Raw genomic sequence first — 25185 nt, 5'->3', positions numbered from 1 at the left:
CAGATGGGATATGGCCGGCCAGGAGGGAGTGGTTAATGATATTGGTGATGAGTGGAGAGACAGCAGAGATGTTGGCCTTCAGCAGAGCTGTAGGGAAGGGGTCTAGTGCACAGGTGGATGGCTTCATTTTCCTGATGACGTCCTCCACCTCTTCCTTTGTGATGCTGGAGAAGGAGCAGAGGGTCTGGACAGAGTCAATCGGTGGGTCAGCAGTTGGAAGGGGCAGGGCAGTAGTGGTGGAGAGCTGTGAGCGGATGTTATTCACTTTTTGTTTAAAAAAGTTGATGTGCATGTTGCACCTCTCCGTGGTGACATCAGATTGGGATGGTAAAGGGGGTTTGAGAAGGTGATGGACAGTTGAAAAGAGCTGTTTGGAGTTACCAGGGCTATTGTTGATTATTGCGGAATAGAACCTGGACCGTGCATTATTCAGGGCTTCAGCATATGCCCTCCTGTGTTCCCTGTATGCCTGTTTGTGAACGGTCAGACCAGAGGCCTTGAGTCGCCGCTCAAGGACACGCCCAGCAGCCTTCATTGTACGTAGTTCACTGGTGTACCAGGGTGCGGAGCGCGAGAAGGAGACTGACCTCGATGTTAAGGGGGCGTGGAGATCCAGGAGACTGCTCAGGGACTGGTTGTATAAGTCCACTGAGTCAGCAACAGAGAGGGAGTCAGTTGAGCCAGAGGAGAGATGTTGAAGGTCCAGGGCCAGGGCATCCATGTTGATATTTTTCACATTCCTGAAGTGGATCTGCCGCTTTGGTTTGGTGTGGGAGGAAGGAAAAGGGAGCTCCATTGACACAACTCTGTGATCCGAGACGCCAAGATCATAGACCTGTAGGTTGCTGATGGGGGCGGAGTTTGAAATGACCAGGTCAATTGTGTGTCCTCTGGAGTGTGTGGGGGCATCAACATGTTGTTGTAGGTTGAGGGAGTCTAGCAGCTGAAGAAAATCAGCAGCGGGCTGGCATGAGGGGGTGTCAACATGAATATTTAAATCACCCAGAATGATGGTATTGGCAGAGGTAGTACAGAGTGTTGTGAGGAGATCAGACATTTCCGGGATGAAAGCAGAGTTGGGTTTAGGGGGCCTGTATATGAGTAGAACAGTCATGGGATGGGGGGGCTTGCATGTGAATGCAAGACATTCAAAGGAGGAAGTTGTAGGCAGCACCATGGGGGACAACTCCAGGTCCTGTTTGTGGATGACAGCTAGGCCACCACCGCGTCCAGTTCTGCGGGCTGCCTCCAAGTAAGTGGAGGCAATAAGTACCCCTTATTGTCTGGCCAGACAGTCCCCAGGTGATTCATTCAGCCACCCTGTAAACTTCCTGTATGCAAACTATTGTAAATCAAATGTATGTATCTAACCCCTGTGCTGCAAATGTGACATCAATATGTGATGCTCCTTACAGTAAACTATCACTCGTCTCTTGACTGTCTGCCTTCCATGAGCAGCAGAAAGTGATCCTCCGGAGAAACTCTTGTTATTAAATAAAACTCTTTGCTTTAATACAGTATCATAGGTTATCATTTTCTCTTTACACCCCCTAACAAAAATACACCTACTAAAGAGGGCGGATATTTGAGTGAGCATCTGTGCAGATTTCAGCTATGCTGAGGTCTTGGCGGAGTGTGTCAAACGCTTGCATGAAGCCCTCCTTCTCCATGATCACACGTTTGTCAATGTTAACCATGCAGATGATCTGTTTGGATTCGTTTTCCATGACAGAATACGTGCAATACTGTGCACAGAATCCTGGGCTATCCATGCGCCCATCGCCTTTAAAGAGAAATTATATTTTTTGAAAAGACAGCTAAAAGGGTTAATACTGCATTTCACACAGATGATAAAAACAAACAAGTAGCCTGGCATCTGTTCAAAATCAATAGAGTAACACAGTTAAAAATATACTTACATTGTATACACATTTTGTTAAATGTAATTTAAGACCTCATCATACTGCTTTCTGTGTGCACTTTACTTAGTTTTCTGTTGTACTGTTTTGGGTCATCATGCATCTGCTATACTAATGCAATATTCTGGAAACAAAGAATTGAACTTTAAGTTGTATAGTTTGTCTGGTGTCAAACTCACCCAGTGCCACAACAGGCCCTTTTGACTGAAGCTGACTGATGATTGAGGCTCTCTGCTCACTCCAGAACTCCTTCACAGTGTCCACACAGTACGAGTCCTGAATCCTGAAGAAGGATGAAGTGTCCACCATCCCCATTCTCATGAACTTGAAAAGCAGAGATATTTTGGCGAAGTTGTTGCCTGACAAGAGGATATTGGTGGCCAACATGAAATCTCCAACCAGCATTCCGTATTTTAATGTTGGCTGGGATGCCCATTTCCACACAGTGTGGCCGTAAGGACACATCTGAGAAAAAGAAGAGGAGAGAAAAATCATATAACATTATACACAATTTTTGATAACACACATGAAAAATAAGTAATGCAAGTGAAAAAGTAGACACCAAATAAAGACTCAACAACAGCAGCTGTTCCCCTGGACTTGACAGTGCATTCAAAAGGTCCAGGTGCCCGGCACTCTACCTTTGTTTGTGGGTCCTTAGCAGGACACATGTTAATAGGGAGCAGGAGATAATGGGCAAGCTGCTTCAGACTTTCATGATATGCAATGGATGCATATTGGCCTATTATGTCATCCACAACAATGACTTTTATTGACTCTGGAAATGTAGTCATGTCCGAGGCACTTGGATCTGAGGTGTTGTCTTGATCGTCATGAACAGTGTCCTCCATGCTGACTGTTGGAAGTGCGTCTAAGCATATCTGACTCTTGAGAGCACCGCCAGTCCTATTGTAATACAAATAGCAGTGTGAAATCACAATCAAAACACAATATTTTGACTGTAGGTATAGCCAAAAGTTACGGAACCTACCTCACACAAATACAAGGCCTATAATTTGCATCGTCACTGTCATCATCTGAATCGACTTCCCTGGTGTCATCTTCTTCGAATGATGACACAGACTCTGTGTCCTTATCAGGAAACCAAATGTCATCCTCCCAGTCAATACTGGGGAAAAAAGAATAAAGTCATGGATAATAATTAAAATAATCAAAATGTTTTTTCCTAAAACTCAAAAGTAAAAAATTAATAAAAATCTGCAGCAACGTACGTAGCATTTTGAATGTCGTTATACGCATCAGCATCAACATCAGCGGTCAGGTCCAGAGCCCTATACCACGAAGCTCGCTGAACATACCCAGGCTTTCTTAGGAAAACCTGGCTCGACAGAGCCGCAACTCGCAATCAGAGTTAAATGGTACCACGAAGCTCACTTTAGATTCAATTAGTTGAACCAGGTTTTCCGCTTTAGGTTCAGTGCGCGTTCACGTGAAAGGGGCGTTTTTGCGTCATTTTTCTCACCTTTACGATAGATCAAGCAGTCTATATGCGTATAAGTGAAAAGATTCTGCATATTGTCTATAGAATAACTATGCCAAATGCAGAATTGTTCGCCATTAATCCAAATAGAATGATGATGATTTAAAAATGCATAAGCAACGTCCATCCTGCCTTATTCTATCATTTAGGGAATTCACTTTAAATACACCCTATGTAAGAAATGTATTGCATGTTTTCAACCGCTGAGAGGTAGCGGCTGTAGCGTAGTGGATATGTATAAGACCCGAACGCCAGCGACCGGGGTTCAAATACGCCGGTCTATCATCATGCATTTTACCCCCATAGATGTGGTGCCAGCACGGCCTTGAAAATATGGGTTCAAGTTCGAAATAAGCACAAAAATATAATTCCATACGTTTTAGTGAATAAGTATTCCATATGCCTGAGAATTGGGACTTTTTAAGCTTCACATAAATTCGCGTCACTTGGGAGTCGAACCCCCCAGAAATTCAAGACTGACGCGCTACCTCCACTCTAGCACTCTGTCACGGAGACTCAATGCGCAACAGTAAGCATTGTCTACATAAGGTCCAAAAGGACGATCAAATAACGAACACCCTCTGATGAGAATCTGTATCTCTCATGAAGAACCCCAATTTTGTTGTTTGCATAATGAAAATAAAGTCTGAAATCTGAATATCGTCAGACAATGCCAAGGGATCGGTTCTGTCCCGTAAAACCCTCTGTCTCCGGAGGGACGCCTGTACGAGAAGTGCGCCGAGGTCCACGGGAACACCCATAAATTGTGACGCCATTGTCAGAGGAGGGGCTAGGAAGCTGCGCACGCCGATTTAAGTAGCCGATCTCCGGCTAGACTAAGCCGAAAAACTGCTCCCGACCAGGGCCCTGTACCACGAAGCTCGCTTAGAGGGTTAGCGAGGTATGCTGAGCTCCAAGCCTGGGTTAGTTGTACCACGAAAGTCGATCTCTTTTAGCGTCGCTGTATCACCATGGTGACTTATGCTCGCAACCAAACCTGGTCGGGAGCAGTTTTTCGGCTTAGTCTAGCCGGAGATCGGCTACTTAAATCGGCGTGCGCAGCTTCCTAACCCCTCCTCTGACAATGGCGTCACCATTTCTGGGTGTTCCCGTGGACCTCTGCGCACTTCTCGTACAGGCGTCTCTCCGGAGACAGAGGGTTTTACGGGACAGAACCGATTCCCTGGCATTGTCTGACGATATTCAGATTTCAGACTTTATTGTCATTGTGCAAACAACGAAATTGGGGTTCTTCATGAGAGATACAGATTCTCATAAGAGGGTGTTCGTTATTTGATCGTCCTTTTGGACCTTATGTAGACAATGCTTACTGTTGCGCATTGTGTCTCCGTGACAGAGTGCTAGAGTGGAGGTAGCGCGTCAGTCTTGAATATCTGCGCGGGGGGTTCGACTCCCAAGTGACGCGTATTTATGTGAAGCTTAAAAAGTCCCAATTATCATGCATATGGAATGCTTATTCACTAAAGCTTATGGAATTATATTTTTGTGCTTATTTCGAACTTGAACCCATATTTTAAAGGCCGTGCTGGCACCACATCTATGGGGGTAAAATACATGATGATAGACCGGCGAATTTGAACCCCGGTCGCTGGCGTTCGGGTCTTATACTAATCCACTACGCTACAGCCGCTACCTCTCGGCGGTTGAAAACATGCGATACATTTCTTACATAGGGTGTATTTAAAGTGAATTCCCTAAATGATAGAATAAGGCAGGATGGACGTTGCTTATGCATTTTTAAATCATCATCATTCTATTTGGATTAATGGCGAACAATTCTGCATTTGGCATAGTTATTTTACAGACAATATGCAGAATATTTTCACTTATACGCATATAGACAGCTTGATCTATCGTAAAGGTGAGAAAAATGACGCAAAAAACGCCCCTTTCACGTGAACGCGCACTGAACCAAAAGCGGAAAACCTGGTTCAACTAATTGAATCTAAAGTGAGCTTCGTGGTACCATTTAACTCTGATTGCGAGTTGCGGCTCTGTCGAGCCAGGTTTTCCCAAGAAAGCCTGGGTATGTTCAGCGAGCTTCGTGGTATAGGGCACAGTTTTGGTTGCGAGCATAAGTCACCATGGTGATACAGCGACGCTAAAAGAGATCGACTTTCGTGGTACAACTAACCCAGGCTTGGAGCTCAACATACCTCGCTAACCCTCTAAGCGAGCTTTGTGGTACAGGGCTCAGGGATGACATACTAAATAAATAGAAACGAAAACAACAACAATAGGCTCTGTGCACTAGAACCCGGAAGTCAACTGACGGTGTCGGCATTCTAGTTTCCGGTCTACTTACTGACCCAGTCCATAGCGTGAACATGTCTGGCTTTTCTAGATGTCTCCAAGACCTACCGACAATAAATGTTAACGTTGTTAACCGCATTGTTGGTGCTAGTTCCCTTGCCCCTACAAGCAAGCGGGAAAAAGGATTTAAGCTCTATATTTCGAGTTATTTGCGTAACTTTGAGGGTAGGTGACAGACTACCGGCTTTTTAGTGAACATTTTTTAGCGACAACATTTTTTTTCTGTATTTAAAACACTTAACTGTCCGTTGTAGTACTAACTGTACCAACGTGTGTCCATTTTTTTAGTGTCTAGCAAAGATAAGGGAACATCGGAGGTGATTATCAGAGCATTGTGCCACAGGTCCATGAAGAAATCAGAGAAGCCTCACAGCTTGAGTGTATGTTAAAGCTAGCGATAAACCAACCGTTATAAACAAACCGTTATACGCCTGTTTCTTTTATAACAGTGTCCGTGGGGGGATTTAGCTGAGGTCATATGTTTAATCAAATAATCAATACAAACATGTATAATTAAAAAAACAGCACAAATGTACACACAAGCGCACTTTCCTCGTCAGCCACCACAACACGCAGAAAGCTCCAGCCGAGAGCGCCCACCACGGCCCCAACACAGTGCAAGCACACGAGCCGCACACAGACACAAACACACCAGCTTCACATTGCCTCAAACTCCACAAATGTCTCTTTTTGTATAGCACTGTAGTGCTCACGGTCAACACACACTGTACTAGTAGCACTGTACTCATGGTCTAAGACCATCGGAACGGGTAGCTCAGGCTCTTCGGGGTCGGAGCAAGGCACGGGACTCGCCGGTCTCTCTCTTCGCTCCCAGCCTCCCACACACCAGCCCGTGTTACCGGCTGGAAGCTGAGCACAACGGTACACAGCAGTGTTGGTTTGATCCGCCTTCATTCCGTTGAAGCTTGTGAAGTCTTCTAACATTAAATTTCCGTTGTTTGGTTGGGTTTTCCATCTTTTTACTATTTATAGTTGCCGTGGTAACTGATACGGGAAGTAGACCGGAAACTAGTATGCCGACACCCGGCGACACCGGAAGTTCGCTTCTAGAGTTGTGCACAGAGCCTATTGAACATGACACAGAGGTGCAGGGACAAGATTTGACTTCTAAATCATTTTTGGAGATATAATACAAGAAATAAGATTTTTTTTTATTAGTACATGTATCATACCTTGCATCCAATTCTTCAAGAGCTGTCTCGTCAGAGAGATACATTTGTTGAAATATAAGTTTAAGGCTTGGCAAGTATCTTCAATCTGTATTTTTATTTAGTTAGTGGTACAATGGTACATTGAACTGTATAATTGACATATCATAGACTTTTGGACTGGAATACAAAGAATAAGTGAAGAGAGAGTAAATGGGGAGGGAGGGGAGATTGAGTTAAAAGCTGTAAAGTATCACAATGCATTACAATGTCTGAGTTTGTACACTGAAATTCATACACTACACAGCTCTGGAAAAAATGAAGAGACCACTCCACATGTCCAGTGTCTCTTGTTCTATTTTTGTTTGAGTAGAATGAACATTTTGGTTTTATACTATTACTATAAACTACTGACAACATTTCTTCCAAATTCACGATAAAAATATTGTCATTTAGAGCATTTTCAATAAGTAATGTAGAGATCATTCAGAAAAATCCAGACTGGTCGCATAATTTTTTCCTGAGCGGTATATAAGAAGCTTCTCTTTTCCCCCATACACACAGAGTAAACACTAACTGACCCAAGGTCTGCGCATATATTTTGTGCCTATATCATTTATGACGCATTGTATAACCCTATGTATTGCCCATCATAGAAAACACTAATGTAGCATTGTAGCCTTTACTCACCGGTCAAAGACCGACTCGGTGTGAATGCTTGACAAAGGCGGAGGAGGAGGAGGTGGTCTCATTGATCCGTGTTTCAATGGTGTCGAGGAATTAGCCTTGTCAAAACTATAAAATAAAAATAATTAAAAAAAGAAAAACAGACCCTGCATCAACACATTTGTGAAAAGCCTAAACGAAATGACACATTCAGAAGCTGACGACCACATAACATTAGAAAAATAATATAGTTAGAAAGGAACATTGTAGATGGAGTTCTTTTTAAACATATTGGCTGATTACATTTACGGTCTGTACAGTGTGCGAGTCTTGAGTTGTGTTAGCTAAACAGTAGCTCTGTAGCTAACAGCTGAGTCGGAGCCTTCAGTCAACTGAAGCAGACAGTCTAGCGGGGCGAGCAGACTATTCCCTGAACACAAAAATAGACTTCTTCTGAACACAAATATAAAATAAACAGGAAACAAGACGAAAGCTTACCTGTCCAAGAGAAAAACGGCAACCATTGCGTCACTTTTCAGGCCATACCACTCCCTCAGCTTTCGCCATCGCTGAAAAGCGAATCCAATATTTATCCTCGTTTTTCCTCGAGCTCTCTCCAAATTTTTTTTTGTTGCTGCCTTTTCATCTTTCTTTTTCTTGCCTTTTTAAAAGGATGAACCGGGGCAAGTAACGGCGGCAGTGGTAACTTCTGTTTGTCTTCCATCGTGTTGACGTTGTAGGCTCACTAGGTCTAGTCCACTGTCATGAACTACTATATGACAACAACGCTTTCTTTGCCCTCCGTGAACGCGCTCAGGCCGGCTCAGGCTCGTACACAGAGGGGAGAGAACGCGCAGGCTTGTGATTGGTTCTTTAGATTCGGGTACAATGTCTCCGATTGGTAAGCATTCTAACAGGTTTATAGCCGATACAGAATTCGTTTTTGTTTCGCTTCTTTTTCATTGCCCATAAGTTATTTATTGATGTCAGGATGTAAAAACCAATTTCAACAACATATTAAAAAGTGCATATCACTGGAAATCTTACAGTATGCCTTTAAGTGGTTAAATGTTTGACGCTATTACGGTAACTAATTTTGCTGGGGAACACCTATGCACTCCTTCAAGGACCACTGATTGAAAACCACTGCTGTGTAGATCATTGCCGGTATGTGCGCTCGGAGCGCACTGTTTAAATTTGAAAGTTGAAAAGTTTGTGTGTCTGATACGCTATGTGATACAGTACCGTTTACACAGCACAGTATATGTTCTGTAGCTACTATTGCACTAAATGGTAACACTTGAATACGTTATGCAAATATGCAACTTGTTTGTTGAAATGTTAATAAATGGGAGCTTCCTCAAGCAGCCATCTCTTTCCAGACAATCCCCTCTGTGCACGAAACCTTGCGTATGGTAATTAAATATTAAAACACCCGCGGCTTATAGTCCAGTGCGGCTTATCTATGTACACATCATTCAATTTAGCTGCTGCGGCTTATACTCCGGTGCACCTTATAGTGCAGAAAATATGGTAACTACTTGCTCAATTGTCAAAGCAGGTCAATGAAAATGTCTGACTGTCTGAATGTTGAAGGTTTTTTGGAGACATCTTCAACTCAGTGCTCGATGTATGTTAAACTAATAGACTGGGGGCAGAGCACCGTTCAGATATGTGCCCTGATTGTAGAGTAAATCTCAGGCCTGCTATTTTTCTATTGTTCTATAACTAAAAATAAATAATCTTAGAAATACATTAGACTTTTCGATCACAGACGTTTTGTGAGACACTGTATTCTCACAATACCCAAACAGAGCAGTGAACAAGAACAGGATGCAGGACTTTACACACATGACAATAAACTGAGCCAAGGAAGAAGATTTTATAAAGCAGACAAAATGTGTTGTGGGATATTTCCTTCTCAGAACCTCCCCTTGGGGATGGCCAAAGGGGAGGATGAAATTGAATTGTATCTGAGTTTTGTAAACCATATGCCAGTCCGATAGATACCTCTATCTCCTGGTAGAAGTGCTCTGGGTTGCCTTGTCGAATCCATGAGATAAACAGTTCCGTGACAGTATGTAGTAGGCTTGGGCCGGTGCCATCTATTTTTCATACCTCCATACCTTTCTGACAGTTTGTCTGTAAATGAGTCTATTTGTGTAGAAAAACAACAACTGGGCTGCTGGTAGTAGAAGACAAGTCTTCAAATACTTATGACCTATCGAATAATGAATAGAGAGGAACTGAGAGCCCTTATTCCATAGAGGGAGGAGCCGATGACATCAGGCTGAACAGGAATGATGGGTAGCAGGTACTGTTGCAGTTATTGATGCACACTTACCCGGGGATTCCACCGGACGCGTTACGGCAACGTTACGGTAGCGGCACGTCTTGGCCGCGGTCACCGCAGCAGATAGGTTCCATTCTAATCAATGAGACCATTTTCACAAAGCCTGGCATTTAATTGCAGTAGTTTTGGGAGTGGAAGGTGAGTACATTAGGTTTAGGATTATCGCGGGATCTCGTGATCTCGCGTAAATACGGCTGGCTCGCAAGGCAGCGTTGCGCTGCCGTAACGCGCCCGGTGGAAATGCAAGCAGGGCAAAGTCGCGGCAAAGACGTGCCGCAGCCGTAACGTTGCCGTAACGCGTCCGGTGGAATCCCCGGGTTAGAGATTTTTATAGCCATTGGGGAAAATTTAAAACGTGAGACGTATCCGATTTTATTTAGTTTTGGGCTATTATTTAGGTCAGGGTAATAACCAAATGATGGCTCTATAGAGAGCAGTGTTGCTGCTTAACCATCTTCTGGATAGTTTTACACCGCTAGACATACAGGACTCGTACTGGACACCTCGCTGTAAATCTGGAGTGTGAATGCCTGTTGAAACCTGATCTTATCCGATCTAATATATACATACATATATATATATATATATATATATATATATATATATATATATATAAATAAAAGAATAATATCAAACTACACAAATTGCTATTGAGATTTGATGTAATACACCACCACAGCATTGCTATGCTGCAATGCATTCTACTTTCAGTTTCTGTCTTGGCAACTTGTTGAACGAGAGGGAACTCAGCCTAGCCAGGCCAACCCCTAATGTTGGCAAACAAGCCAATTTAAGTCTCAACAATGCAATGTTTGAGACTTTATTTGAGACTATTTAATAATACATCCTTCTTCAAAACTTGGCCAAAATACATATCAACAATCAAAAAAATATATAATTGATTGTTATTGTTATTGAAAATCACATCTTTGGGAATTGTAGAAGCCCTGGCCTACTAAAGTAATACCTTGATACCTCCAAAGCCTAGTTTGCACTGCCATGGCTTGTTAAAAAAGCTATTCAAAGTGTACTATATTCCTTCTGAAGGAGAGGTTGAAGATCAGCATGTTTTGGGAGTGGTGAGGAGAGAGGGACCAGGAGCTTGCCCAGAGCTTACAAGATGAAGGCAGATGTCAGCAAGGTAGACATTGATGGCTTCGCCTTCAACCATCCTACACTCTCAGACAATCTCTAGCAGAGCATGACTAGCCTGGAGACCATCCTAATCACCTGACATTCTGTTTCTCTACATGGTTCAGTCCAGACCTCTGGCTGCTATCGTCGATTTCCTGAGATTACAATGTATTCGGGGCCTATCAGGGACCTACGTCCTAGTGGATGACGTACATTACAGGCTGCCGCCAGCAGCCTGTAATGCCGCTGTAACGGCGTAACGGCGTCTCGCAAAGCAGTGGCGGTAACATTAACATAGGTTGAGTAAAAACAGCCATAAGTTCTTGCATAACAAGATTGTGCACTAGAGGAGTTTCTTGGCGGAAAATATGTTTTTGCCCTTCTAAACACCACACCAGGATGGCGTTGCATGTTTTGTCACGCTGATTGGCTGAGGGATTCTGTCTGTCTCTAAAATCAATGTAGGTGGCTAGAGATCATGCCTGACTCCTGTAGCGGAACAGGATGTGAGATTGCGTGATCAGGAGGGTCTGCAGGCTTCAATTTGACGTTGGTCTTATCAAAAAAGGGTGACAAAAATCCAGCTGCCCATCTTTAAAGGTGTCAATAAAGGGGAGCTCTGTGGGTACAGCAGTTGTCATGTCAGATGATGCTTCCTCACTGGGTCTAATGGGAAGGTAACAGGCTTATGGCAGAATGGACGCCAGCACATCCAAAATTGATGGTGCACACACACAAGGTCCTCAAGGAGAAAGGCAAGCAGAGTACACCGTGGGCAGGAGTGCTCGGCTGTGGGTTGATACGTGCCTCTGTTAGTGTGTGTGTGTGTGTGTGTGTGTGTGTGTGTGTGTGTGTGTGTCTTCTGTGAGTAAAATAATGGGGTGATTCTAGAGAGAGCGGAAAAAAGGAGGGAAGAATAAAATTTTCTGCAAAGGTGCCAGGAGCTCAAGTGATTTTTTCATTGGAAAACGGTGTGGCAGAGATGGCTCTGCATCATTCAACCCACCACCACCACAACCCACCTCCCCCACCATACTGCTGCAGCAGGCTCCCTCCCTCGTTCATACAATCCACATCAAGGCACAATGTGTTGTGACTTTATCATTTTCCCTTTGTTGTACTGCTTCCCCTGGTGGGAGTCTCCGGAGTTCCTCCACACGCAAAGAGGATCCATCGCATGCTAATGGACCCTGGCCCAATGTAGATGGGACACTGCTGATGACCTGTAGAGCCAAGACATATCTGAGGCAAAGAGAGAGAGAGAGAGAGAGAGAGAGAGAGAGAGAGAGAGAGAGAGAGAGAGAGAGAGAGAGAGAGAGAGAGAGAGAGAGAGAGAGAGAGAGAGAGAGAGAGAGAGAGAGAGAGAGAGAGAGAGAGAGAGATTCTGAAAAGCTGGAAAAACTGGAATCAGAAACTCAGTCATTTCACATTCATGAGCACCCTACGTTCCACTGATAGGCTAACAATAGAAAACTAAAAAGAAGAATCTTGCCAAGCATTTTTCACATAAGAATTATTTTTTCATAATAAGATTTATTAAGCTAATTTCAGCTCAATTTAACTAGTTACATGGAACGGACATCTTTTGCAAATTATCCCAGCAAAGGAACACGATTATGTTCCTTTGAGACCACTTGCACAACTTCTTAATTGAAGAATCTTAAGAAATGACAATTTATAAAAAATAATTCATTAATTGTCATTATAGAAAAGATGACAATACAAACATGACAATACAGTTTGACTTATTTGGAAAAAGGTATTAGACTGTTCTGTGTTGCCCACTAAATGAATTTTATAACATTTGACGGAGCACCAAAATGCTCTGGGATGACAAAATCAGGAGAGGGTTGCTCTCTGTTCTCCACCGTTGCATCCTACGTTAGTCACGTTACATTTTACACCACCATTGCAACCTCCGTTGGTTGCTCTACGTTCTCCACTGCATCCTCTGTTGGACTCTCTCTGTTCTCTACCATGCATTAGTTGGCCTATATTCATGGACATGAAAATATAAGAAGAGCAGGGGCCCAAACTCATAAAAGGCAGTCTTTGTGCATCAGAATATGTTTGTTACACTGGAATAATAAAATCGAGCTATATAAAGGTGACAATTATTCAAAGCATGACAATTTCCCTTTATCAGGATTTCTAAGATAAATATATGAGTTCCCCTAGCCTGCCTATGGTCCCACAGTAGCTATAAATGGCGTTAGGTGTAAAACAAGCACTAGGTATCCTGCTCTGCCATTGAAAAAACAAAGCTCAGAAAAGCCGATTTGGAATTCTTCCCCATATGTCGTCATACAGGGACGTCCCCTCCCCTTCTCTGCTTTGCCCGCCTAGAGAATTTGGCCCGCCAATGAGACAATGAGCTACGACTGTTGTACAGTTCTTTGTTGTTTGGATAACCGTTCTGCTGTGGGTGTTATGGCGCATAACACGTCGGGTTCTCTGACGTGTCTGGTATTTCCACAACGAGACTCGTAGTGGGGGTTATCTCAGCCATGGTGGAGAAGGAATTGGTGGAAAGGAACTTTGGCTTTGACTCCCTGAAGTACATGAACTGCGACATGGAGGAGAAAGGGATTGTTGCCCGCGATTGTCTCCCGCAGGAGTCCCGCTGCCTGCTGCCTGCTGCCTGCTGCCCGCTGTCGCGATGCACCACCGCCTCGGCACTGCCCGCTTCCGAGACGGTGGTGCCTCGGCAGCGGGCAGCAGGGCTCCGGCACAATCGTGGTCAACAATTCTCTTCTCCTCCATGTCATGGTTCAGTCTACTTCAGATTGATGTGGAAGTGGAAGAACCAGAGACGTCAGAGAACCTGACGCAGTCGTTTGAGATTCATACTATCGTCTGGAGGCGCACACAGCTTTTGGACATGATAATATGTAATATATGATATAGATATCTTTGTATAATATGCGAGGCGTTGGTGCCTCAGCGCTGCCCGCTGCCAAGGCACCACCATTGCAGGGCGGTGGATCCTTGTCGCTGCCTCGGCAGCGGGGCTACGGCAGGAGACAGTAGCATGCCATTGGACCTTTAAGATATTGTGTCTTGTTTTGAACTTTTTTGGTTAATTATTAAAATAACTTCAAGGTATTAATTCTTAAAGTCAGCTAAAGAGAATAAAATTCTTATTTTAAGAGACCTTTTGCTAGTTAATAATCTTACTTCAAGATCAACACAGTCTCACTCCGAGAATGTCAAATACCCAGGGTTGGCAAAGGCACTTTAGCGTCAGTGGCTGACGGGAAAGGTACCCTTTGCCGTCGGTCGGTGACGGGAAAGGTCGGCTTCTTCTGCAGACGGAAAGGGGGTGCTCCAGCAGCCCATTTACTCCTGTATTAACCCGACTACGTCTCTAATAGACGCTGAGCATCTTTCCTATTGGATGGTTTTTAGGATATTTCTTTCTGTGAAAATGGCGGACATACTTTTTATTCTGGGTGGAATATATGATATTTTAGCATAGTTACGCCATTAAAAGTCTTTACCTAAACATTTTTAGCGAGAAATATGCATTTTACTTTCATAATCTTCGATCGGTGAATGTGAAGGATGTTTGGTTTGGTAGTTATGAAGAAAGATATTTCAGGTCTCCACATAATTATAATGACATGGTTGCTATGATGGTTGCTATGGACGCTGAAACCAGCAGCTCGCATGCCGTTTAAATCACTTTAACTTTAAAAAAAACTTTAAGCCCTGAAGGAAAAGATAATTCACGGCTGGAAGTTGGGATGGCCCATGCAAGTGAACGGAGCGTTCCACAGCATTGTGAAGAGATGTGTAATAAATAAATACATATAGGCCTATTTATTTATATATGTATTATATACGGATACCACCAGTCTTCCTCTAAGCAACGAGAATGGTCGATTAAATTCAAGATGGGAGTATAGGGATATAGTGCCATATGTCAATATGAATTTCATTCATAGAATTCCCGAGTTGATGGTCAATGGTCAGATACAGATCTATTAATATTTAATTAATTAAATACAATAACGGCTTTAAACATGTGACATGCCAACGTTTTTTGGTCTTTTCTTTTAAATGGGCGTCCACGTCACGTGACTCGTGGTTGCCTTGCCAGCCCCCTCTGTTCCTTACATGGCTCCAAGCCACGTTGGTTAAGGGCGGCAAAGGAGCTGCCGTCAATTGTGTTGTTTTTGTCGTAAACTAGGGTCCGCTGGTTAGAAAATAGATAGATATTCCAATGTCTGGTGGCTTGTTACGTCACTCTGAGAGACGGGCATGGACCGATTTTGCAGCCTATAACCTATTCTTGAAAGCAAAACACCAAGCTCATTGATTTAACGAGGCAGTGTTATTTTAAACAATTAATTAAATATGTGTGAGAGGTCATTCGTCCTCTTGAGTGTGCTTCCTATTTGGTGGTGGTATCATATACCACCACCACATATACTATCATATAATACTATCATATACTACAATGATCAAAAAGGAAGTGATGCAATAGGTGAAGGACATTAACGGACATTGTTGTCCGTTAATGTAAGCTATAGACCTGGGACAAGTAAGCTATAGACCTGGGATCTCTTTTATATCAAAGGGTGTCTAAAAGGACATATATCATTATCAACTTGGGGGCTCCAGCCCTACGAGAAATGACTCAGCAGGTGCTCCATCTCGTTGCACCTCACCCAGCGGCTCGCTTGCAAGATTTTGGCCTGAAGTTCTTCACAGACCTACACCCAACATGCATATCTGAGAATCAGGCCTCACTTTAATCATGACAAAATTATGAGAGAAATGCATATTAACTTTTTGTTATCTCATAAGCGGCGTGCCGCCGGCTCCTTTTGACCCCGAACTTCAAAAACGTGGCTACGGGCCAGCTGTGTCTACACACATTAAGCCACAAATATACACCTCCATCCCACAAAAAATGGGGACTAGAAACTAACCTCTGTTTAATGTGCATTTACTTTACTGTTGGAGGCCACGCCCCTTCCCACTCCCCTTCCCCGGCCTTTTCGAGATAGCTAGGGATGCTAAAATGTTTACACACATTTCCCGGGGTCCAGAGAACGACATATCCGAGATTTGGAGTTCTCTCCCTTAGAGAAAAAAGCTTTTCCCAAATGGACTGTTATTTGGACAGAGCCCCTCAGAAGTGTTGCCTGCAAGACCCAGTGGTTGAGAATGTGGTGGAAAAGCAGTTTTTGAGATAGGAAGGTCCTACCGCACTGAAATTTGAATACCTTATTCTGGGGCCTAACTGGGATCCCCACACACAATCTCGGATATGTCGTTCTCGGGACCCCGGGAAATGTGTGTAAACAATTTAGCATACCTATCTCGAAAAGGCTGGTATATTATTAAGTATGTAGTAAGTAAGTATTGCATTAACATGCCGCAAATGTGCTCAATGGACAAGCATGACTACCACTAGCCTATCTATCTGGTGATCGCGTAGCAAATTGTAATTTTACCGGTTCAAACCAGCGCTTAAAACATCATTTGGGCGATGGGGAAGGGGATTCAAACTATTTTTTCAATCTTTTTTAGGGCAACTTCACACAGGCGTTGCAGTATCCAAGACATTTCTGAACTTATGTTATGGCGACCATTAAAACACATTGAAGGACATTTGTGGCATGTTCATGCAATACTTTGGGGGCAATTCACTTGAACTAAGTCATTTCATTTAACATAACATGTAGGATACCCACCTCCGTTCAGTGGGACGCCCTCTTCACTTCTCCAGAAAGGAATGTATCCTGCGCAGAGTATGCTGCGATCTTTATAGGTCCATGGCTGGCACGCGGTGGGTCCCAGTGTAATCTGAGAAATGCATCCCTGCCGGCGACTTTCATTGGATTAGGAAATTATGGGCGGAACTATTTTGTCCTGCCCACGGACGCTCTGGCATCTAAGGATATGAATACTTTTGCTACACATTTACCACCTAGACATGTTGCAAAACTACCTGCCAAAAAACCCACAGCTGAGACTTGCAGGAGCAGATTTGAGAAGTTGTAACGAGGGACTTGTGGTCGCTCATTAAAATGCTGAATCAACATAGCGTTCTTTATCATTTTTATTTGTGTTATTTGTTTTCACAGATGTGCAACTTCTGATGCATTAGTTCAAATTTGGGTTTGCGAATGCACACATTTTGGGCATGTTCTCAGATTATGAAACACGGGTGTGCAAATGTGTTTTGCACCAACTGCGCTGCAATGATTGTAGCAAAAGGATTTGTGCACCTGTAACACAGATTTGCGTACTCGTAGACCCTATTTTGTGTTTACAATGGTAGAAAAAAATATTTACAACTTCAAATGTACTGTTACACATTTCTGACTTTAGAGTACACATGCAAAATAAATACATACGACTTCAAATGTACTGTGACTTTAGTGTACGCATTCAACTTCTGCAGTTACAGGTGCTAAAGACTTTTGCTACAATAATACCTTCATGCTTTCCCGTCAGTCACCGACGCTAAACTGCCTTTGCCAAGCGTCGGTATTTGACGTTCTTGGAGTGAGACTGTGTTGTCAAGATAGAAATTCGAATAGTCAAGTCTAATTAAGAGACTCAATATCTCAATTGCTCAAATTCTATCCTTCTTGTGTAGTTTAAAGGCACATTATGATTTACCAGTGGCTACACTGCAAAAAAGCGTGGTCAAATTTTAAGATATAAACACTCAAATCTATCAGAAAATGGCTTAAAAGTAGTGAAATTATCTGTCCATGCAGCAAGATAACTTTTCTTGACAAGTTGTCTTAAAATAAGCTGCCTCTAGACTAGAATTAAGCAGACTCTGGTAAGTGTTCTTGGTCTAATAATAAGTTCACAGATGCTAAATTCTAGATAATTATACTTATAACCAGTCTCTGTCTAGTATCATTGGTCTAATATTAAGTTCACAAATGCTAAATTCTAGATAATTATACTTATAACCAGTCTCTGTCTAGTATCCTTGGTCTAATATTAAGTTCACAAATGCTAAATTCTAGATAATTATACTTATAACCAGTCTCTGTCTAGTATCCTTGGTCTAATATTAAGTTCACAAATGCTAAATTCTAGATAATTATACTTATAACCAGTCTCTGTCTAGTATCCTTGGTCTAATATTAAGTTCACAAATGCTAAATTCTAGATAATTATACTTATAACCAGTCTCTGATTAGTATCCTTGGTCTAAGAATAAGTTCACAGATGCTCAATTCTAGATAATTATACTTATAACCAGTCTCTGATTAGTATCCTTGGTCTAATAATAAGTTCACAGATTCTAAATTCTAGATAATTATACTTATAACCAGTCTCTGATTAGTATCCTTGGTCTAATATTAAGTTCACATATGCTAAATTCTAGATAAAAATACTTATAACCAGTCTCTGGATAGTGTTTATGGCCTGAAAACAAGTTCACAGATGTTAAATTCTAGATAGAAGTACTTGAAATCAGTCTTACATTGTCAACACAATTAGTATAGTAGTTACTGGAAACAAGTTTCCTGATCTTAAAATAAAGGCAGTTATCCAGGAAGAGAGCATGTGCCAAAAAGCAGACCAATAAATTCATTCAAGTAACATCATAGGGGAAAACCAGTGTGTACCAACTAAAATGTAAATGTTGTGCTGTGTAATAAGGCACCACAAACCAGGATTAACAGTACATAGGTTATTGCTTTAATTTCTCGCCAATGTGAATTGCATTGAAATAAAAGTCAGTCAATGTGTAAAAGATTTTCAATGAGTCACTTAGCTTCCACAGGGAAGTTCAACTGGACCCAACAAATATGCCAAATATACAAATGAAACAAATGTACAAATATCAAATAAGCCAGCAACATTTTGGCTCATAGAATGGTATACAATATATAATTTAGATTAATTGGTATAATTTAGATGAATTGTAGTGGACTTCTCTAAATAATATTGCATAAAGATATAATTTTTTTTTACAGGTCCCATGACATGCCAACCGGTGTGGTGTGATTAGCCGTTACAAGCCGTTTTGGAAATCTGCCCCTTATGACAACACAGGTGGGTGTGTCCACCTAGAAGGATAGATGTCCAACGTTTGCTACAGTCCACTAGGTAGGCTGGTAGACTGATCTATCCAGCACACATCTGGTGGACACGCCCACCCGTGTGATGTCATAAGGTGCTGATTTCCAAAACGGCTTGTAACTATGGCAAGCCAACCCCGACAGAAATCGACCTCATGCCGTCACGTATCACCTTCATTACGCCGTAAAAAAAACGTAAAAAATAACAGTGTTTTTTACGCAGTCAAGCGCAAAAGATGCGCTGTAATTTACGCCGCAATGAAGTCCTTCAAGAGCATGCGTAAAAAACGCAGTTTAGAGCATCAAACCGCCCTCTAAACGGCTCTCTCAGCCAATGCATTTGGTCTGCTAGTCTTGATCAGCGATTGGGCGCAAACACTACAAATGCATTGGCTGAGAGAAAAGAAGGGCAGAGATTATTAGCATACTAGAGACGCCGTATTTTACGCACGCTCTTAAAGGACTTCATTGCGGCGTAAAAAGCGGCGCATTTTTTGCGCATGACGGCGTAAAAAACAGTTTTTCTACATTTTACAGCGTTTTTTACGGCGTAATGAAGTTGATACGTGAGTGAATTAGGTCGTTTTCTGTCGGGGTTGGCTTTCCATCTGTAACGGCTAATCCCACCACACCTGATGGCATGTCATGGGACCTTTAAATACTTTCCTGTGAATAAATTCAGCACACGCATAATAAATGCTAGCAATGTGCAATCAAGAGCAGGATATTGCATAAAAAGAAACTGCAAACAAACGTTAACCCCCCCCGTGAAATTATTTTAACCTGTTCAAACTGAAGGTTACAAAGGGAACAAATATTTTTGCAGAAGCAACATTTTTATGAACAACCAATGTTTTTCTGTATTTGGATATTACAGGAGAAATTTAAGCATGGCTTGATCTAATTCTTAACAAACGACTTCCATTCATTCATAGCCTTCTTGTACGCCGTTGTGGCATCCCGATCATGAATTGCATCATGAAGCACCTCAGTCTGAATTACAGACAAGTGTGGAAACAAACTTCGGATAGGTCAAGTGAAGGGTGTAGTAGTAGGCCATCAATGAAAGCATACCATTGAAGACATCTTCCAGGGTACTCACAGGGGAGTTGCCAATTGCGAGAATGCAGGTACTGCCGTCGTATAGAAGGACTGGGGAGGACAGTTGGCGTTTCTCAAGGTACTTGTTGGGATCCTCATTTTCCTACAGATTGACCAAATGTGAAAAAAGTCAGGATGTGGAGCATAATAGAGTAAAAACAATGTGGACACTACACAACCTAGTTCTCACCTCAAGGACATGAATTAATGCTTCACTGGCTCCTCCGAGACGTTTTGGTGGTGGTGTTGGTGATGGGAAGAGGGATGGTAATGCCTTCAGAAGGGCAATGGTGAAATCCGCTGGGTGGAAGCAATGTCAGAACAAGAGAAAACTCATTATGCATTGAACCTTACAATAATACTCTACTTCATAGAACTTTAACATTCGACATAGCAAATTTATCACATAAAAGTTACTTCAGTAAACAGCATACATGAACGGCAAAATGTCGTTTGCCTCCTCTTTCCATTCACTTTATATGGGAACAGATGAATCTGTAGAGACCGGGCATGACCCCTTGGTCCAACTGTTACCACATAAAGAGAACAGCATGGAATAGACCGGTTTCCAGTCCATATGTCAGATACACTATGCACATATTCTGCACATGATTTGATAGATTACAATGCAGATTATAATACAGAACATACCTCCAGCCATATCCACAGGAATGGGGGGTTTTAGGACCTTCTTCCACAGACCATAGAATTGGACATTGGTACAGAAGGTCTGCCATCTTTTCTTGGTATCGTCAATGTATTTACTGTTGGCGCCACCAAGGATACGCCCAAGCTCGTCAACTGCCTACAAGACAAAATTCGGCATACAGCAAATATACAAACTTGGTGTCTGTGCTGTGATCAATGGAAAACAGCTAAAGGACAATTCCAGCGCAAAATTCACCTAGGGTTTGTTGGTATATCATTACGAGTTTGAACAATTGCAGGGATTTGTTTTTATGGCATCTGGATTTAACTAAAATACCGCTAATTACCTCCTAATTCTAGCTGTGGGGACACTGGGTAAAAACAAACTAAATCGCTATTTCTTGTTAATTGTATAGAAATAGCGATTTCTTTTTACTTTACCCGCTGCCCCCACAGAGGTAATTAGCGGCATACGCTGAAGGCAAATTACATTCAGATGCCGTCAAAACAAATCCCTGCAATCGTTCGAACTCATATTGATGTACTAACACACCCTAGGTTTGTTCATTTTGCGCCAGAATTGTCAGACATGAAGACGGCAGAAGTGTCTGCTTCAAATGTTAGAAGGTGCAAAATTACTTACATGTCGGGGATCTCTAAAACATGGATATGCATCCATAATCTTGGCTGCCTTGTCTTCTTCCTTTGTTGCATCAGAATCAATAAAGGCCCGTCTGGCCTCGAACTCCAAGTCCAAAATCTGAGCAACATCACTTCCATTTGGCTTAGACTTAGGTTTGCTGTACATGGTCTGCAATGTCTGATAGTGCCTTGCTTGTGTTTTGCGGCTGTCCTGGTCTTAACATACAACACCAAAGAAAAGGTCAAATACAAGGACATTTATTCATGCCCCTAGAAAGGCTTTAAAAAAAGTTAAAATGGGTTCATGATAACGGGTCTTTACAAACAAAATCGTATTGTGGTGGAATATTTTAGCACTCATTTACTTCTCCATTGGCATACCTTGGCTTAGCTCAGCATCGTTATCATCGCTGTCCGGCAGAATTACTGTTGAAGCAACCGACAAATTGGTTGAAGCATCACTGTCATCTTCAAGACTTGACTCAAGGAGAGACCTCTTCTTAGGTACCCCCCGTTGTGGCATTCGTCCTTGCCTTTTTCTTGGGGACTTGATGTTTTGGATACGCTTATACATTTTAGAGTACACAGTCAGCTGTAGGAAAGAAATGTTTGAGTCATTACTCCACAGCCTAACCCACTACATTATTTGAAATAGAAAAGGCACTTACATAAGGCGTGTTTGATGAGTCTTGCAGCATAGGGTAATAATCAACAATCTTCTCAGCCACTGCCTGAATTTCCCTTTTTGAAGGGTACATCTGTTCATGACACGAACTACTGGCACGGAGGATAGCCACCATGCTGGTTACAGTGTTCCTTATCAGTCTGCAAAATAGGTCTTTAGACATCTTGCACTGTGACCCTTTCCCACTGCGTAGCAGTTCAAAATACTGGCTCCGAACCAAGTCAAGTTCTGAATCGGTGTATACCACATACTCAGGAGGGTCCGGCATTTTTACGGTTTTCTGGTGATGGCTTTTGGGGGTGGAGGTCCGTGGCGGGCTTGGCCACATGGCACTTGTGGATGACTGGCTTGGCAGGCTTGGTAACATGGCATGTGTGGATGGCTGGCTTGGCAACATGGATGGCTGATCAATGGCTTCTCTCACTGCATTCTCACTCTGTTCCTGCAATTAAATCAAATTTGCTATTAAGGGTTACAGTGTGGTGTCAGAAAAACCCTTTGCCAGAAAAACAATCTACACTTTGCCAGTAATAACTGTTTATCCTCTTTTAGTTTTGCCAATTATCCTACAGACCTTGAACAGCCAGGTTCTCTTTAGCCACATATGTGGACATTTACCTTTGGATGAATGTGATCCCACAACTTCTTTCTTCGCAGAAAGTTCTGTGGTCCAGGAAGAAGATCCAAAAGATCCTCCCGAGAGAGGGTTTTTAAAACCCCTTCATCAACATCAGCAGCTTTAAAAATACAGGAAGAGGAAACATAATCAGCTTCACTATCAAACCATGATTTCCTTTTTTTCAATGCACCCTCATTTTAACAGCAACTGTCAAAAATTCCTATTACTCATTAAATGCCATAATGATGATCCATTAGGTTGACCTGGATGATGGTTACTAACTAATTTGACTCTGGACAGCCAAATGTGACCTTCACCAACAGGGCTATGGATGAATTTACACCAAACTCTCCCTTTAACATTAACATTATTTTGGGATCCACTCCCTATTAGAGCACCATGTCTACTTTCCATGAAAACCATTGTATTTGATACAATAAAAATACATTGCAAACTGCTCTCTATGGCATATGCTAGGGTGGGACATGTTTCATTACAAGTTTATATCCCATCTAGATAACATAGGCTTTTAAAATAAATCCTTTAGGGCACTACCGTGGCCTACTAGATGCACTACAGACCCCTACCTAGAAGGAACAGGCAAGCAAACATGCTTAAGTATTTCAAATTTGACTGGCCCTACTCTACTGCATGCAAGAGTTCTCTGCAATTTGAGTTTTGAACCCCATTGCTGAGAAAGCTGTTGATTGTGACACACAGATAATATAATGAAACCTACAGAAAATATTGCTCAGAAGCTGATATGGGTACATTTTTGCTAGAACGCAAAATCTGTCAGCTTATTATTTTGATCTCCGGTACGTTACCGAGTGGTACTATTTTTTGACTGACAGCCAGGTGGACTAGCTACTTTTGATGCAAGTCGTAGATAACGGATGCAACTAATCATCCCCAGTACTACACAAAGTAGGCTAGCTAAGTTTGCTATCTCTGCAAATAAGATGCACGTTCCTCCACGATGCCAACAGAGCCCGCACTCATGGACTCGTTTACTCTTATCTAGCCTACACAGTTAGATTAGCATGCACCCACTAATACTTTATATAAACCAAATACATTTTACCTTGTAACACAGACAGTGTTGTGACATCCAAGTCATCCATGCTCGACAGCTGCGCCGTAGTTCTCCAGCTCTGAATATCCCTGTCCCAAAAACAGAATCAAGTTCAGAAAAGCTTGTCTGGGTTAGTTACCTACAGTGGTGGACAAAGTACTCAGACCACGTACTTGAGTAAAAGTTGAGACATGTGCAAAATATTACTACAGTAAAAGTGGAAATACTCCCTTGAAACGTCGACTTCAGTAAAAGTATAAAAGTACCTGCTTCAAATTAACTTAAGTATCAAATAGTAAAAGTAATTTGGTGTAATATAGTTCCAATGTCCTGCTATGTCCTTTAAACACTGTCAAATCATTTAAGGTAAAAAATATTTTACCCTATTTGATACTAATATCATTTGAAACTAGAAAATGCAGATCCTTCAGATGATATAGTGAGGTTGAAAATATGTTTTAGAAAAGTCACATAGATGTAAAGAAATGTTCAAGTGTGTGTGTGTGTGTGTGTGTGTGTGTGTGTGTGTGTGTGTGTGTGTGTGTGTGTGTGTGTGTGTGTGTGTGTGTGTGTGTGTGTGTGTGTGTGTGTGTGTGTGTGTGTGGAGACAGCCACAGAAAAAGTATGTTTGGTACATGAGCTAAAATAAAACAACCCTCAAAAGTCAAAATCCATAATAGGAATCGGGGGGATTACTTTTCACAAGTAAGATTTAACATTACCGTACTATTGGTATAATTGGTATTGAATAATAAAACACGCCAAACCATGTGGCCTTTATCATAGCTACACGTATGACAAAAAAACGCATGAAAATCAGTGGTATTCAGTGAGGTATGATTAATTAAATGCGCTGACAGTTCATTGCTCCAGCCAAATGGATTACAGAGTGGAGCGGATGACCACTCCAAGATGGCAGCCCCGCGTCTCGTCAGTGCCAGTAGGCGGTAGCATTCGATGCTCCGTCTATCATATATAGCTGTGTTCGAAATCGTCCCCTATACACTCGTTCCCTATTCCCTATATAGTGTACATTATATAGTGCACTATATAGGGAATAGGGAACGAGATTTCGAACACAGCTTGATGTCTATGGTTTTGAGTACATCATCCGGGTCCTTTCGGTACTTATTTTCGCCCGATTTGAATCGGAACGGCATTCGCATTCAAACTTAGGCTACAAGTACGGATAGTATGGACATTGGAACAACTATGTAGAAGGCCCCTTGCCTCTAGCCATATAAACGGGGACAAACGCCGGATATATACCAAT

General features: G+C 42.2%; 1 protein-coding gene across 1 annotated transcript; it reads right to left on the bottom strand.

The window, feature by feature from the left end:
- Window positions 1-1568: 1568 nt before the first annotated feature.
- LOC130405713 (uncharacterized) lies at window positions 1569-24977 on the bottom strand. The gene is made up of 11 exons (XM_056610880.1): window positions 24771-24977; window positions 23922-24001; window positions 22837-22955; window positions 22202-22660; window positions 21915-22125; window positions 21535-21749; window positions 20895-21048; window positions 20434-20543; window positions 20149-20346; window positions 2159-2384; window positions 1569-1783 (listed from the first exon to the last, which is right to left on the bottom strand). Exons 2-11 carry the CDS (start codon window positions 23959-23961, stop codon window positions 1569-1571), a joined length of 1947 nt encoding a protein of 648 aa, XP_056466855.1. The 5' UTR covers window positions 23962-24001; window positions 24771-24977.
- Window positions 24978-25185: the final 208 nt, after the last annotated feature.

This window comes from Gadus chalcogrammus, chromosome 16 (genome assembly GCF_026213295.1).
Source record: "Gadus chalcogrammus isolate NIFS_2021 chromosome 16, NIFS_Gcha_1.0, whole genome shotgun sequence".
NCBI classification, from domain to species: Eukaryota; Metazoa; Chordata; class Actinopteri; order Gadiformes; family Gadidae; genus Gadus; species Gadus chalcogrammus.
The sequence above is the reverse complement of the archived record's forward strand: the minus strand, read 5'-3'. Positions and strand labels throughout refer to the sequence as shown.